Source organism: Alexandromys fortis, unplaced genomic scaffold (assembly GCF_014885135.2).
Source record: "Alexandromys fortis isolate MF-2015 unplaced genomic scaffold, M_Fortis_MF-2015_v1.1 scaffold_36, whole genome shotgun sequence".
Taxonomy (NCBI): Eukaryota; Metazoa; Chordata; class Mammalia; order Rodentia; family Cricetidae; genus Alexandromys; species Alexandromys fortis.
Window position 1 is genome coordinate 14020659 of NW_026067915.1, and position 17241 is coordinate 14037899.

The window sequence follows — 17241 nt, forward strand, 5'->3', positions numbered from 1 at the left end:
CTGTTATTTCTTTTTTTTTTTTTTTTTTTTTTTTTTTTTTTTTTTTGGTTTTTCGAGACAGGGTTCCTCTGTAGCTTTTGGTTCCTGTCCTGGAACTAGCTCTTGTAGACCAGGCTGGCCTCGAACTCCCAGAGATCCGCCACCACTGCCCGGCCATTTACTTCTTTTTATAACTCTCTATACTCTTTTTCTTCTCTCTCCCAAGCCTCTGAACATTTATCCAACACTGTGATCCATTTAGAGGTCTTTTTTTTTTTTATCTGAATCTGTCTTTATTGTGTATCTGTAATTATTTTCTGACCAGAAGTACCTTTTTTTAAGTAGGCGTGGCTAGGGCCAACAAGGCTCTGCCTGTTGGCTCAGCCAAATCCAACATGGAGGAAATGTGTACTGCCTCTGAGACTGCCCAGTGGGAGCCTTCCCCACCACCTAAACTCTGGGGCGTACCATGCAGCATATAAACCCTTTTTTATCTGACTAAAAGCTAAATCTGCCATGTAGACACTGCATGTCCTGGAAATATTTCTGTGTATGGCGGCAGGAATCTGCCACACTCTCCTGCCTATATATGTCTAGCAAACCTGATTTTGCTGCCTGCCCAGGAGGGGAGCGCTGAGCCATGGGCATGGTCTCAGCTGCTTTCCTCCTGGTCCCAAGTGGGCATACAAGCACCCGGGCCCACAAACGTCATTCAAGTGCTCGGTCTCCTGAAAGAGCCAGAGTGGTTTGTGCTGCCATTCTGAAACAGCATAGTTGTTTTTCCTGCTCCTGCTGAATCAGAAAGACCTCTCTTAGAGGAGCTGGGCACACCACCAGCAAAATGCTGGCTACCAAGAAGCCATGCTTAACTCTGTTCTTTTGTGTCTAAAATTACTTTTAAGCTTTTAGGTTTTATGTGGATGTAGCTAGTACATATTGGAGCACCAATTTGTTGTAGGAGCCGGCTTGCTTGTTCCCAGCTGCCCAGACTTGAAATAACCACTCAGAAACTGTATTAACTGTAACACTGCTTGGCCTATTAGCTTATGCATATTTCTAGCTCACTCTTATCTCTTAAATTAACCCATTTCTATTATTTTATATTTTACCATGGGGCTCATGGCCTACCAACAAGGCAAGGTTCGAGCTGGCGGCTTGCATCATTCTCCTCTGGTGGGTCCATGGCATCTCCTGATTCTGCCTTCTTTCTCCCACCATTCAGTTTAGTTTTCCTTGCCTAGCTCTATGCTGCCCTATCACAGGCCCAACACAGCTTCTTTATAAACCAATGATATTCACAGCATACAGAGAGGAATCCCATATCAGAAAGAAAAAAGGTCAAGTTGTATAAACTTAATAACAAAATACACAGAAGAAATATGTGAAATAATAATAAGTATTCTGAAAATTATCAATAAAAATCACTAGACGAGGGAAAGCACTGTTTTTTCCTAGTGGATCCTGGTTTTCAGGATGCAGAGGCAGGAAGATTGTAAGTTCAAGACTAGGCTGGCTACAAAGTGAGCCCCCCCCATATGCACATCTGTGCACACAGCATCTCCAAACAAGAACCAAGAAGTGGAATTAAGAGACAAAAAGGCGATGATGGCTTAGTGGTTAGTCAGGGTGCCTGTCTGGCATGTGCGAGATCCTACCATGTACTAAAGATGACTAGGAATCCAACAAGATTAGTACAGCTGCTTTCGCCATCATAGGACGATCTAACACAAAGTCAAAGGAGCAAACCTAGAAAGTCATCTCTGAACTGAGACAAAAATAAGGGCCCAGGAGACTGGGACTTTGTGGCACTCGCCTAAGGAGCCGGGTGCAGAAGAGTTCTGCTGAGAAAGGAGAGCTGAGAGGAAAACCACTCGCCAAGAAGGCAAAGTCTGCTGCAGAAATAGCTTAACACTCGGCAAACCTGTATAACTCTCTGGTTGTCTAGAGGTAGTTTTGACCCCTAAGACTTCTTACAGCAGTATTTAAAAACTTCAATCGCCGCCAGGTGGTGGCGGCGACACCTTTAATTCAGCACTTGGGAGGCAGAGGCAGGCAGATCTCTGCGTTCTAGGAAACCTGGTCTACAGAGTGAGTTCTAGGACAGCCAAAGCTACACAGAGAAGCCCTGTCTCAAAATAAATAAATACATTTAAAAAATTTTTTTTCGAGACAGGGTTTCTCCGTAGTTTTTGGTTCCTGTCCTGGAACTCGCTCTTGTAGACCAGGCTGGTCTCAAACTCACGGAGATCCGCTGACCTCTGCCTCCCGAGTGCTGGGATTAAAGGTGGGCACCACCACCGCCCGGCATAAAAATTTTTTAAAATAAAATTTCAATTGCTCTGACTAGTTCCAAAATAAGAACAGGAGTGTGGAGACCTGGACGCTCAAGAAAATGTGATGGACATTTGCTCTCAAGCAGCAATTCATTTTAAAAAATGATTGACAGATGAGCCTTGTGCACCACTCGAAAGCTATACCTAATGACCACAACCTCCATGTCCACAACAACTGATACACTGTGGATTGCTATCCTCTGTGTGCATGCTGTGTGCACCTGTGTATGCATGTGTGCATGTGTGTGCATGCACACTCACGTGGGCACATGAGGTCAGAGGCTGACACTGAGGGGTCTTTCCTTAGTCTCCTCTCGATCTTTTTTTTTTTTTTTTTTTTTGAGACAGGGTCTCTCACTGAACTTAAGGCTCACCATATCAGCAAGGCTGGCCAGCCGGTGAAGCCCCAGGACCCTCCTGTCATAGCTCCTCAGCACTGGGGTACAGGTGTATACCACATGTCCTGATGTTTGTCCAAGCTCAGGTCTCCATGCTTGCACAGCAAGCCCTTTACCCAGCCGCAGTCCCACTTTGGGGTCATTAAACAGAGTTTCTCTGTGAATCAGTCTTGGCTGTTGTGAAACTCACTTGCCCAACCAGGCTGGCCTTGAACTCACAGAGACCTGCCTGGCTCAGCCTCCCAAGTGCTGGGATTGAAGGTGTGTGCCATCACTCTCCGGCTTCATCGAGTAGCCCTAGCTGACTTAGTACTCACAGAGATCCATCTGCCTCTTCCTCCCAAGTGCTGGGATCAAAGGGGTGCACCACCAGGCCTGGCCTAATTTATTTATTGGCAGAGACAAGCTAGCACTAAGTGGATGTTGCCAAATATGAGGGGCACAAAGGAAGTTGGGTTTATCAGCAGAGTTGAGAGTACCAAATGTTTGCTTAAGAAATGTCCAGAACCCACTTTATCATATTTTTCCAGAGCTCAATTCTTCCTGGGTTACTCTTCATTCAAAGATTCAGGAGATGGGAGGTAGTGGATTGGACTGGAGAGCTGGCTCAGTAAGCAAGAGGATGCAATGCTCTTGCAGAGGACCCGAGCTCAGTTCTCGGCATCCCACACCACAACTCCATGGATCCAGTGTGCCCTCTTCTGGACACTGCAGGCACTGCACTCATATGCACACACCCACATAGGCACAAACACATATGATTAAAAAAATAATAATAAATCTTTAAAGACAAAACAAAAGACCGTGGAGATCAAAAGGAGAGGAATCCTGTGTCCTTATGGTCTTCTCCCAGCTGGGCCTGGGCCTGGGCCTGGGCCTGGCACCTGGCTCAGGCTCCCACCACTTTCTGCTCCAGGCTCCCTACTCCCCACTGTCTTCCACATGCTCATTCTTCTAGATTTTCTCATCTCTCAACCAAGACTGTCATTGCAATGACCAAACAATTCCAGAATGTCTGTGACACTCGGCCCATAGTTGGCTCAGCGGTGGGCGCCACAGGCTGGCAGTTCCACAGAAAGACAACCAAAAGAACTAACTTCTAAGCCGGGTTCACAAACCGCATGACCACAGAGTGGCAGAATCCCCTATTTTGACTTTCATTCCCTTGTATCAGCAAATAGAAACCACTTCGTGGCTGAGCATAAAAGCTAACCCTAGCACACGGGAAAAGGAAGCCAGTGGCCCTGAGTCACAAACACCAGCAGCACTTGTGAGGGTGGAGTTTAATCACAGCCCAGGGCTGAATGACTAATGTTGGCTGTCTGAGCTGGCTGGGCTCACACAGAGGCCTGAGGCCTGTGCTCCACGGCCCCTGCAGTGCTTACTGACAACAGTCCGCCCTGCATCCACTAGCTCCTCCGTTTTCTGAAGCCCTTCTGAGTTTGTGCTATCCAGTCCTTCTCTGTCACCAGTTTTGAGTTGAAAAAGGTCAAAATGCCAAAGATGATTCTCTTATCTTATTGGGATAAAGTACAAACCCTTCCCATACAGTTCTGCCTCAGTATTTTTTATCAACTAAGTGGTAAGCACTCATGATATAAATGTCAGACAACCCCCAGAGACAACACTCCAGGGCCAATAAAATGTGTTCACTACACAAGAAGCTAAGTTCTCACCCCGACTGACTCAAGAGAAAAAGTTTAACGTGGTCTGGCAGGAGAGATGAGGCCTAGCAGCATTTACTCCAGAAGAAAAGGTTGACATGATGGCTTGGTGAGTGACGGCGCCTGCCAAGGCTGACGAACCACGTGATAGGAGGAGATTCTGACCTCCACAGGCGCACCAAATCGTACACGTGCATGTGTCTATCCCAAACAAATAGACTTAACTTATAAAGAATTAGTCTCAAACTGTGCAGTGGTGGCACACACCTTTACTCCCAGCACTCGAGAGGCAGAGACAGGCAGATCTCTGTGAGTTCGAGGCCAGCCTGCTCTACAGAGCTAGTTCCAGGATGGGCTCCAAAGCTACAGAGAAACCCTGTTTCAAAAAAAGCAAAACAAAACAAAACAAACAAAAACAAAAACAAAAAAAACCCACCCCCTCCCAAAAAAAAGTAGTATAGTCAGGGAGTAGGCTCGTGTGCCCCATCTCTCTCTAGACATGAGCATCTTCTACAGTGTCACAAACTTTCTGTCAACAGTGCCCCACTCCAGCTATAGTCATGCACACCAGCCTTCCAGACTCTAAGACAGCTGTACCAAAGAAACTGCTATCCTTAGATTAGCACCTGCTTCTTGTTTTGTGGGATATTAGCAACGGTTTGGAAATGCCACTCAAAGACTGTCACATGTACATAAGTCAATTGTTTGTAAAGAATTAAGACGTGACAGCCTCCACAACTAACATTCGATAACTGCAGAATCAAAAAAAAAAAAAAAAAAAAACGCAGGGCCTAGTGGCCAACAGTGTCACCTGCAGACTCTAAAATGACCGCGGTACACAGATGTCCCTTTGCTCCTCAGTACCTGGGGAAACAGCACCCTGGCTGCTTGGTAAGGACATCATAACCACACATCTCTTGTGACTGCTGAATGTCTCATCTCTTGGAAAATGCCAAAAACACTACAACCCCAAGAGCCCACAACTATAGCAATAACCTTTCCCCGAGTTGATTTAATTGATTTATAATTATCTATTCATATCCAACATGGGCACCTGCTAACGACTGCTACAGTATGGATCACATTATAAGATGATTTCATACTTAGTACATTCTGGAGTAGACCAAGGAAGCCTTAGCAACAAACTGAGCGGCATTCTATAAAACAACACCAGAGAATCAGCCAGGCTCTGACCCTCCTTGCTCAGGACTACACCAAGACAGAGGTGGTTTTGCAACTGGAGGCCTGAGCCAAACCTGAGCTCTCGAACATGCACGCACTTACCTTAAGAGCAGCTCCTTGGGTAACTTTTTGTTGATAAGGCCATCATCATTGTTTGAGAAAACCTGCAAGAGAGAGAAAAACTGTACAACAGTTCTTCAGCTAATGTATGAAAAAACTAAATCACGTTTTTATACTGGGTCACAGCAGCACTACTTACTATCCTACAAGAAAACAAAAACTTCACGATTGGAGTTCTGTGCCCAGGACCCATGTCAGGGGGCTCACAACACCCCTGGCCTCCACGATACCAGCACACAAGTACATCTACCGCCCCATCTCCAACAAACACACACACAATTAAAATGAATAAAATAAATCTTTTTAAGATGGCAACACAGCCATTCGTGCACTGCATTGTACTGGAGGCTCCAGTGAGAAGGCAGCAAGAGAAACAGAAGACATAAATGACATGGGGCTGTGTAGAGACAATTCCAGAAACCCACAAACATACCGTAACTCATCAAAGAGTTCATAAGACCACACATTTATAAAAACAGAAATGATACACTTTTAAAGAGTTATTTTTAGTTATGTGTGTGCACATCTGAGCGCAGCGCTCTAGAGGCCAGAAGAGGGCGTCGGATCTCCTGGAGCTGGAGTTACAGGCAGCTGTGAGCTGTCTGCCCAAAGTGGGCCCTGGGAACTGAACTCCAGTTCTCTGTAGGAGCAGCCGGGGCTCTCAACTGCTGAGCCATCTCTCCAGCTTCATGAAAATATATTTCTATACATCAGAAATGGACAACTTGGAAATGAATTTTAAAAGCAATCAAATTTATAATGGCATTAAAATGAATAAAGTACTCAAAAATGAATCTGACAAATTATATATATATGTATGAGTTCCATTGCTGAAATTGCATTCTGGGTTTGGAGAGATGGCTCAATGGGTCCGATGGCTTGTTGTGCAAACAGAAGGCCAGAGTTTGAATCCCAGAACCCACATGAAAAAGTCAGGCATGGTTGTGAGCGTCTATGACGCCAGCACTGGCTGACACTGGATTCCAGTTCATTAGCCAGCCTAGCTGAACCAGTGAGCGTTAAGTTCAGTGAAAAACCTTGTCTCAAGGGAATAAGGTGGATGTGATGAGGAGGCTACTGACATCCTCCACGGGCCTCTACTTGCGTGTGCACAGGCATACAGCACACACACCAACGTACACACACATAATACACAGAGGCATACAGCACACACACCAACGCACACACACACATAATACACAGAAGCATACATCACACCCACACCCACAGAGGTATATATTGCAATGTCTGCTCATCCCTTTAAGAGTCAAACCACTCGGGGCTGCCCGCCGCAGCCACTCCGGGATCCGCAGCATTTTACTTTTACCATTGCATATATCTCACCCACACACCCATGTGTATGTGTGCACACAACACAAAGGGAAAAAGAAAAGAAATTTTGCTTTACTGGTTGTTGGGAGTTGTGGTCAGGCCCGCAATTCAGCACTCTAGAGGCTGAGGCAGGAAGATTGGGACATAAAAGATATCAGCCTGGCCTACAGAGTGAGGCCTACCCTAGAACATCCAAACAAGAAGAAATGAGATGGGGGAGGGAAGGGAAAGGAAAGAAAATTCCTTCAGAACTGCTGAGAGAAACTGATTATACGAAATAAACTGATAGACTCCACGTTCACGATAGTGACTGCAGGCCAGCAGCCCAAAACTGCTGCGCAGGCCTGCAGCTCCCACCATCCGCTCTAGAGCTCAAGCTCGTGAAAATACAAGGGACCCAAAGTAGCTAACACAGGCCTGGAAAAGTCTGAGAGCTCAGTCCTCCTGATCTCAACATTTGCTCTATGGCTAGGCACAGGAGTACACACATCTCAGCTGCTGCAGGGCTTGATGTGGAGTGATTGCTTGAGCCCAGACACACACACATGCATACACACATGCATGCACACATGCATGCGCAGACACACACACACGTGCATGAACACACACACACACACACAACTAAAATACTGTAATGTTGATTTTTAACTCTATATTCAAACTTACATATCTGTGTGTGTGGTGATTTGGATGAAAATGGCCCCCACAGGATTATAGGGAATGGCACTATTTGGAGGTGTGGCCTATTTGGAGGAAACTCGTTACTGAGGGTGGGCTTTGGAGCTTCAGAAGCCCAAGCCAGGCACTGTGTTACTATTTCTTCCTGCTGCTGCCAATCCAGACATAGAACTCTCAGCTGCTTCTCCAGCACCATGTCTGGAATGCCTGCTACCATGCGTCCCACTATAATGGCAATGGATTAAACTTCTAAACCATCAGCCCCAATTCATTGTTTTCCTTTGTAAGAGTTGTTGTGCCCATGGTGCCTCTTCACTGCAATGGTATGTAATTGTGTGTGCAGGACCCACAGAGGCCAGAAGAGGGCATCAGACCATTTGGAACTGGAGTTACAGGACTTGTGAGTGGGCATGGGTGCTAGGAACTAAACTCAGGTCCTCTAGAGGAGCAATCTTAACCTGCGAGTCATCCCTCCAGTCCTAAAAATATAAGTTTTTAACTAGAAAGCTACAGTAACTGAAATTCTGAAGTCTGGTGTGGGAAGTACTTCTTTATGTGCTGCTTTTACTGGTTAATGAATAAAGAAGCTGCTTTGGGGCTGTGGCAGCGCAGAATAGAGCAAGGCGGGAAGTCCAAGTAGAGACAGAGGAGAAAAGAAAGTGGAGGTGAGGAGACGCCATGTAGCTGCTGAAGGGGTAAGATGCCCACCCCAAAACCTTATCAGTAAACCATGAGCCTTGTAGTAAAGTACAAAATAATAGGAATGGATTAATTTAAGATGTAAGTGTTAGTAAATAAGAAGCCTGAGCTAACAGACCAAGGAGGGCTTTAATTAATATAGCTTTTGTGTTATTATTTTGGATCTAGGCGGCTGGGAGGCATGATTAAGGACAAAGTGAATAGGACTGAAGGCCCAGAAACAAATTCTATTTCGGGATTTTTGGCTTTTGTTTTGTTTTGGTTTGGTTTTCTAGACAGAGTTCCCTTGTAGCTTTGGTGTCTGTCCCAGAACTAGCTTTTGTGGACCAGGCTGGCCTCAAACTCACAGAGATCCGCCTACCTCTGCCTCTTGAGTGTTGGGATTAAAGCCGTGTACCACCACGGCCCACCATACACCAACTCAGAGACAAACTCTTACAGTCAGGAGCCACTGGTTTAAATGGGGGAAAGCCTTTTGAAGAAATGTGCAGGACGATGGAGTCCTCATGAGAACCATGGGGCTGGACTTTACCTCCACCGCATGGAACTCACTCCAAGTGGAGGTGTTTGATATAAACACAGGACCAACAACTGCAGCCCTTGTGCTGTGGGCTCTGTGATGGTTTTAAACTATGATACCCAAACCACAGACAACCCAAATAAACGTAGGTAAGGTGAACTTCATTAAGAGAATACCTCCTTGATACAAAGAGCACCATTCAGAAAAGAAAAAGGAGCTGTACACGGCGGAGTGCCCTCCTGTAGCGCCAGCACTTCTGAGACAGAGGCAGGAGACTGCCACACATTTGAAGCCCCACACGCCTATCCTGGGAGTTCCAGACCACATAGGGAGACCCAGTGGGAGCAGGGGTGGGGTGGGGGGACAGAGAGAGAGACAGAAACCAATGAGTACTCATAAAAATTTGCAAACACCATGAAGGGGATTCCAGGACACATCAGAGACCTCTCAATAACAAAGGCAAGCTAGGCTCGGTGGGTGCACCACTTGTGTAGGAAGCATGAGGACCTAGTTCAAATCCCCAGCACCCATGTAAGAAACCAAGCATGGATGAGCATGCCAGTAACCCCAGCTTTGGGGAGTGTGGTGTTGGAGACAGGTAAACCCCAAGATCTCACTGTCCAGCTAGCCTGGCTGAAGGGTGAGCTTTAGGTTCGGTGTGAGACCCTGTCTCAAGGCAATAAGGCGGAGAGTGACAATCACTCAACACCCTGCTCTGGGCTCTACATGTACAAAAACATGCATGCTCACACTCGTGTATACATACCTCATGACACGCTCACACATAAAACAATAGCCCAACGAAAGAACTGGCAAAGAAGCCGGGTGTGATGTTATATGCCTGTAGTCCCAGCTACTTGGGAGGGTGAGGCAGAAGGATTCACTTAAATCATGATTCTGAGACCAGCCTGGGCATCATAGTAAAACCCATCTCATAAACAAACAGGGGGTGCACCTCAGCTGACCGAGTGTTTGTCTGCGCCCTGGTTTTCACCAAAGCCCACTGTAAACTGGTCAGCCTCTTAACCCTGGCATTTGGGAGGTAAAGGTGTGGGCATCAGAACATTAAGGTTATTCTCAGTTACACAGCAAGCTCAAGGCCAGCCTGCAATACCTGAGACAGCGTCAAAACACATAATGAAAACAGCCCAGTGATGGCACACGCCTTTAATCTCAGCACTTGGGAGGCAGAGGCTGTGAATTTGAGGTCAGCCTGGTCTACAGAGTACGATCCCCGTCCCAACAAACAAAACAAACCTTAAAACTTACAACTGCCTATTACCTGCAGCTCCAGGGGACCCAGTGCCCTCCTCTGGCTTTCTAAGGCATCCAGGCTCACGTCCACATACCCACACAGAGATACACAGACACAAAAGTAAAACTAAATTTCAAAACAACAAACAAAAACCAGCATGTGGCTGAGGCGATCACAGGTCTTAGTGAAGACCCACTACAACTGTTCTATGGGAGATGATGTGCCCACCAGACTCCCTTCCAAACATGCCTGTTTGTGCCGCAGATCAGCGCTGCTGCCGGCTTCGGAGACACATTCTTGCAGCGGGCGGCAATTACTGCATATTCAAACCTGGTCAGAATGCTGAGAAACACCAACTGCTGAAAGCCGAGCCCTATAAAGGACACCCCTCCATGGTGGACGAAGGCAGTGGAATGAAGGGGGTCTGGGGGAGGGGAGGGTGCTGTCTTCTGAACAGGAGAGGGACGGTGCACTCTGGAGCCTTCAGCGGCTGTGACTGTCTAGACACATCCTGCGGAAGGCAGGCCATCAACGCCATCGTAGAGCCAGGAGCAAACCGAGTACACAAAGACGTGTAAACAAAACCAGAACTAATCCTGCAAGCTGTCATCAGACAATATTAATAGACAGTTTGTCAGAGAGAGAGAAGAAGGGGAGGTCAGCCTTCCGCTGTTCAGATAAGACACTGAGATTCTTTTTATCTTTAGACTTATTTTATCTAAGCACATTCCCTGCACGTGTGTATGTGCACCACGCCCATGCCTGGTGCCTGCAGAGGTCAGAGGATGACTGTGGGTCACCATGTGGGTGCAGGGAAGCAAACTCAGGTCTTCCGCAAGGGCAAGTGCTCCTAACCACTGAAATTCTTTAAGATTTATTTTATTTTGTGTGTATGTGTATACATTTGTATGAACGTATGGCACATGTGTACCCAGGAGGCCAGAAAGGACAACAGATTCTCTGGACCTGGAGTAATGGCAGTTGTGAGCTGCCACTAGGTCCTGGGAACCAAACCCAGATCCTTCGCAATTCTTTTTCTTTTCCTTTTTTATTATGCATACGTGGGTGTTTTGCCAGCATGTATGTGTGTGTACCACTTGCATGCCTGGTGGCTGCAGAGACCGGAAGAGGGGTCAGACCCTCACGGACCGGAGTGACAGACACCTGTGAGCAGTCACATGGGTGCTGGGGAAAGAACCTGGGTCCTCTGGAAGAGCCCCAAGCATGGAGGCATCTCTCCAGCTCCCTCAGAGATTCTTACTCTTAGTGCGGCACATACTACAGTTTGAAGGCCTTGGTGTAAAGGTTAAGGTCGTAGGCTTTGGAGAACAACCGAGTGCTGTTAAATCCTTACTTGGCCACTGACCAGCTACTATCTAGGCAAGGCACTTAATCTAGCTCTACTAAATACGTATAGTAAAGTCAATCTCATGGGGACGGTGGAGAGGTGTGGGAATTCAATGTGATTGGCCTAGAACTTGGCTCTATGGAAGAAAGGTGTGAGAGTTACTGAAATCATTCTCTACCTCGATATCAGGAGCAGGAATCCAGACAACCTACTTTTCATGGTCAGTGAGCACAGAGGCCTCATTGTGTAAGAGTTTCTGTCTCAATTTGTATCTCCCCTCGCAGTGGATTGTGGGTCTCAAGCTGCCCCTCCCCTTGCAGTGGGTTGTGGGTCTCAAGCTGCCCCTCCCCTCGCAGTGGGTTGTGGGTCTCAAACTGCCCCTCCCCTCGTGCTATGGGGACTGTGGGACTTGTGCATGCCCGGCAAGTGCTCTACCCAATGAGCCTCTTTCATTTTCAGACAGACAAGATCTCTCTAAATTATCCAAGTTGGCCTTGAAGTTAAGGTTTTTTTCTATCATAGGCTATGTTAGGAGCACGGTGCCAGCAATCCCAGCACCCGGGAGGCTGAGGCAGGAGAATCACCACAAATTCAAAGTACACCTAGCCTACATAGTAAATTCTAGAACAGCCAGGGCTATAAAAAAAAATCTACCTTGTATGTGTATACACACACACACACACACACGCACACACACATATATAAACACACACAATTGGTAAAGTGCTTGTCACATAGGAATGAAGACCTGGGTTTGATCCCAAGAACACACAATAAACCACCACCGACAAAAACCCCGGCTGTCCTGTGACATGTCCTGTTTCTCTGGGGCTTACTGACCAGCCAGTCTAGACTAATTAAAAAAAAAAAAAAAACACCAATGTAGCTAGCACCTGAGAAACAACACAACACTCAAGGTTGACCTCTGACCTCCACACACATGCACCTGCATGCGCATACCCAGAAAAGGTAGAAAAGAAACTTTAAAGTGGAAAAACTACTATTAAATATTTGAGTTTAAAGTTTCCCCAAATTTACGTTTCCTAAACTTCTAAAAGGCCTGCTCACAGACAAAAACAGAAAGTGGGGTGCAGAATACAAGGAAACAGTCAGCAGAATGAATGAAAATGGAAAAACATGATGATGTGACATACAATTCAAAACAGAAATGTATTTTATAAGCTGAATTAAACAACAACAAAACGGGCACCAAGAGAAGACACTCCAACATCCAGTGTGTTCCAGACCAGCTAACGTTAAAACCACCACCGGAAGTCTTACACAGCAGCCACAGAAGAAAAATAGGGAGAACAGGAAAAGGGGGTGAGAAGGAAGGAGCCCAAAGGAAAAAAAAAAGACGGTGAAGAATGGCGAGCAAAGAGAAGAAACCAACTTTTATAAAACACTGCTGCTTCTCCCTGGGCTGTAAAAAGCGTCGTGTAAATCATCCGGTCTGTGAGCCACAGTGAGCAGACACCAAGTCCTGAACACAAACTGAGGTGATGGGACAAACTCTCAGAGCTTCCAAGGCGGAAGTGTGGACACATCCACGCGCCCGCGCCTGCTAATCCCTTTTCTTTCAGCTTTGCCATGGGGAAAAATGAAGAGCCCGGAGTGTGAGGCCTGCCCACTGTTCTTCAGCACCTACCCCAAGGCTGGAACAAGATGCCAGTCACTCCAGACAGCTCAGAACCAACGCGTCCAAACAAGAAAAGCCCGTCACTTCCTACTCCACAGCATCTCTGAGGGACAGACGACGCTCTGCAGTACCACCCGCTTGTCTATGGTGTCTGTCACCTCAGCTACTGGGAGCCCATGGGTAGGAGAGAAAAGATCCCCAGAGCTCCAGGTCAGTGAGACCCTGTCAAAAGTAAAGTGGACAGGGATGGAGGAAGACATCCAATCACCGACCTCTGGACTTCACATCGGCACCTACACACATGCATTTGGGTGTGCATACACACATACACACGCCAAACAAATATCAATTTAATTATTCATGGTAAACATTTAATTTTTTTTTTTTACATTTTATTACTTATGTTGAAGGCATGCCCTGTATAGGGGTCAGAGGAAAATTTATAGGACTCTCTCTTCCCACCACGTGGGTCAGGGGTACGGAACGCGGGTTGTCAGGATTGGCAACAAGTGCCTTTACCCACTGAGCCACCTCACCGGCCCCCTACAGATCTATTTATTAAAATTAGGCATGTCCCCTATTAGCTAACCCTCACAAACAGCAGTCTATTCCCAGGGTGCGTCACGAACTCAGGGAGTCCACTTCTTTTATATCTTTGGAGGCCTCTCAAGAAACCACACCTGAACCTTGCCCATTCGAACCAGCACACAGGCCAAGTCAATTAAGGCTTTAACCAAGCTAATGGAGGCCAGGTGACATGCCCACGGCCTTCCAAGTTTATCGAGCAAAACTAACGGCTTACGGTGTTTACAACGCACTAATGACAGATTCATTCAATCCCTCACGGAAGGTGCAGCACTCCGAAGGGGAGAAAAAGTCCAGTTCAATGTCCTCCAGTTTTACAAAAGAGGGTAAGAGGGTCTCTTCCAAAGCCACCCATTAAATCATCCCAACCCCTCGTGCTAGGAGCCCCGACAGGACGCTGAACTTGAAACAAATGTGTGGTACGGTATTGACATCATTGCATAAAAGCAGCCTCAAGTACGCAGACTGAAGAGTGTGGCTGTGGGCATCTATGCAACCACACCCTCTGGTGGCTTCCCGGGCACGCTCGGGCCGAGCGGCGTCACGGCGTCGGGGTGGCCAACCGAGTAGAGGTCCCGGGTGTGTGACTCAGACACGGAGCATCAGAGAGCACGGCGTCCCGGTGCCCCAGGCATCCAGGACCGGGGGACCTGGGCTTTCCACCTTCAGGACCAGTCCAAAGAGCCTTGCCCTGCCCTGCCCGGCCCGGCCTCACCCGGCCCGGCCCGACCCTGCCCGACCCTGCCCTGCCCGGCCCTGCCCCTCCCAGCAGGCCGTGGCTCTTCTCCGCACCCTCCCCTAGGCGCCCAGCATCTCCACCGCCCCGCGGGCGCGGGCCCCAGACTCACCATGGCCGCGAGCGCGCCCACAGCCCGGAGTCACACGGCGCCGGCGACGCCCGTTGTCCTGGTGACGCCAGCCCGGCGCCCCGCCCCGGCCTCAAGGTGGGCTCGGGGACGGCCATTGGCCCGCATCCGCCACGTGATCTGTAGGCGCGCCCTTCGGCCCGCCCACTTCTTCTGGCCCCACGCAGCTTTGAGGCGGGGCCTGGGTGTCTTGGGGCTCCACACCTGGCCGGTCCCATCATGGCAGTATCACCTTGATGCTCTCCCAACCGACAGGTGACCCAGCCATGCACTGTCCAGAGCAAGATACCTTTGTGGATTCTCTTTACTGAAAATAAAAAAAAAAAAAAAAAACTACAACAAAAAACCCAAACTATTGGAGCTGGAGATGCGACTTAGTTGGTAGACTGCTTGCCATGAGTGCATGAAGCCCTGGCTTCCTCCCACAGCGCCACATAAACCCAACCTGGAGGTGTACTCCTGTTCTCCTAGCATGGGGGAGATGGGGGCGGGAGGATCAGAAATCCAAGGTCATCCTCAGCAACAGAGAGTTTGAGCTCAGCCTGAGGTACAAGAGACTTTGTCTTGGAAAAACAAACTCCAATTACCCAAGAGGCCGTGGGCAGCACTCGGGAGGCAGAGACAGGTGGATCTCTGTGAGTTCGAGGCCAGCTTGGTCTACAGAATTAGTGCCAGGACAGGTTCCAAAACTACACAGAGGAACCCTGTTTCCCCAAACAAACAACAACAACAACAACAAAAGACCAGTGACTAAGACCACAGTAATCCCAATACCTGAAAATGTCATGACTGGTGTTGGGTCCATGAGGGTTGGGCAAAGAAGACAAACCACTAAAGCAAACTTTATTCCAGGAAAAAATTAAAAATTAAAAAAATAAATCTCCATGGGGCACAAAAAGCTTATCAGCTGAGACCACAGCCAGGATGGATTTGTAAGGCTGTGACAATGGGCTGTTTCCCAACTCCCCCTTTTATAGCAAGAAACAAGGATTAGGTGTGAACAAAAAAATTTTTACAATCTCAAGGTAAAACTCAGATACAAATTGCTTTTTTTATTATTTTTTTTTTTTTACAATTTCCATTAACAGGGTCTTTTTTAGTTAAACTAGTGTATGCATTTTGCCCATTGTTTTTTTTTTTTTTCTGGCACTTTCTGATGGTATTTACCAAAGTTCCACACTCCCCAGAGACTGCTTGTTTTGTGTAGCAGGAAAGGGTATGGGAAAATGCCCAACCAAAATATCAGGTGCATCCCATCATTTAAACGTTAGCTCAGCTCACATCAGTTGCTGGTCATGAGTGGTCAGGGGGTTTTCTAAAAGCTGACCCTCAGTTTGTAGAGGGCCACTTCAGCCTTGCAGACAGAGCTATGGGCTGTAAAGCAAAGTAGCCCACTGTTAATAGTTAATCCTTAAACTGCTGAGAAAGCTGCCGACAGCCTGTTCCCATTCTCCTAGGTTTACAAGTTTACATTTCTTTATTTCTACATTCTTATTTCTGGAATCTACATTTTTATATTCTTATTCTTGGTATTCTAATCTGTTGGCGTGCATGCTTCCATTCAAATACGTAACGAAGCATGCATTTGTTCTATAAACTAATTTTTCTATTAAAGATGACTACCTGCCAGGCAGTGGTGGTGCACCCCTCTAGTCCCAGCACTCAGAAGGCAGAGGCAGGCAGATCTCTATGAGTTTGGTCTGCAGAGTATGTTCTAGGACAGCCAGAAGCTGTTAAACAGAGAAACCCTGTCTCAGATTAAAAAAAAAAAAAAAAAGACTCAAACTGGTGTACAGTGACTGAGGTGGATGGAGTAAGAAATACTTGGGAGACTGAGGCATGAGGATCCCCTTGAGTTCAGAGTTCAAAGGAAGACTGAGCAATATAGAGAGGTACCTCCCATCTCCAACACGCAAACACATTAATATGTATAATCTTTGCGGGTCCATTACTGATGGTACCTAATATGCATAGCTTCTAAGTCAGTAAATGAGACAGCAATCTGTAGCATGTTTTTAATGTGGTTGATTGTGAACCTAGCCTTTAATGGCTAAGCCGTCTCTTCAGCCCTTTAATGTGGTTGAATAAAGTGTAGATATTCCCTGATGCCGCCCATGGACCCGATGGGGAACATGGTGGCATGCAGACAGACCTGGTGCTGGAGAAGGAGCAGAGAGTATTACATCTGGATCTTGGCTATCCTGGAACTAACTCTGTAGACCAGGCTGACCTCGAACTCAGAGATCTGCCTGTTTCTACCTCCCGAGTGCTGGGATGAAAGGGTGCACTACCACCTCCTGGTTTCTTCTTCTTTAATGATACTATTTTATTTATTTATATTTTATGTGTATTGTGTTTTACTTGCATGTATGTCTGTGTGAGGGTGTCAGATTGCCTGGGATTGAAGTTATAGACAGTTGTGAACCGCCATGTGGTTGTTGAGAATTAACCCGGCTCCTCTGGAAGAGCAGCCAATGCTCTTAACTGCTGAGCCGTCTCTCCATTCCCATCCCTAATACATTCTAAAATGGTATTGTCTTGTGGTTTATCATCCTATCTAGCAGAAATATCCTCTCTCTTCTGAACTCTTCACCATGAGTACCGTTTATTCTTGACTATTGCTTTGCCAGGTACCACTTGGTA

At 47.1% G+C, this 17241-nt stretch overlaps 1 protein-coding gene across 7 annotated transcripts in view; it reads right to left on the reverse strand.

Moving 5' to 3' along the window:
- Positions 1–14649, reverse strand: part of Fbxl2 (F-box and leucine rich repeat protein 2) — a 74907-nt gene extending 60258 nt beyond the window's left edge. For all 7 annotated transcript variants that reach the window (XM_050139281.1, XM_050139278.1, XM_050139284.1 and 4 more), the window contains exons 1-2: positions 14581–14649; positions 5659–5720 (exon numbers count right to left, since the gene is read on the reverse strand). In XM_050139281.1, coding sequence (XP_049995238.1) covers positions 5659–5720; positions 14581–14583 — 65 coding nt within the window. In that variant the 5' untranslated portion in view covers positions 14584–14649. The remainder of the gene's footprint in view (positions 1–5658; positions 5721–14580) is intronic.
- Between the last annotated feature and the right edge of the window lie 2592 nt (positions 14650–17241).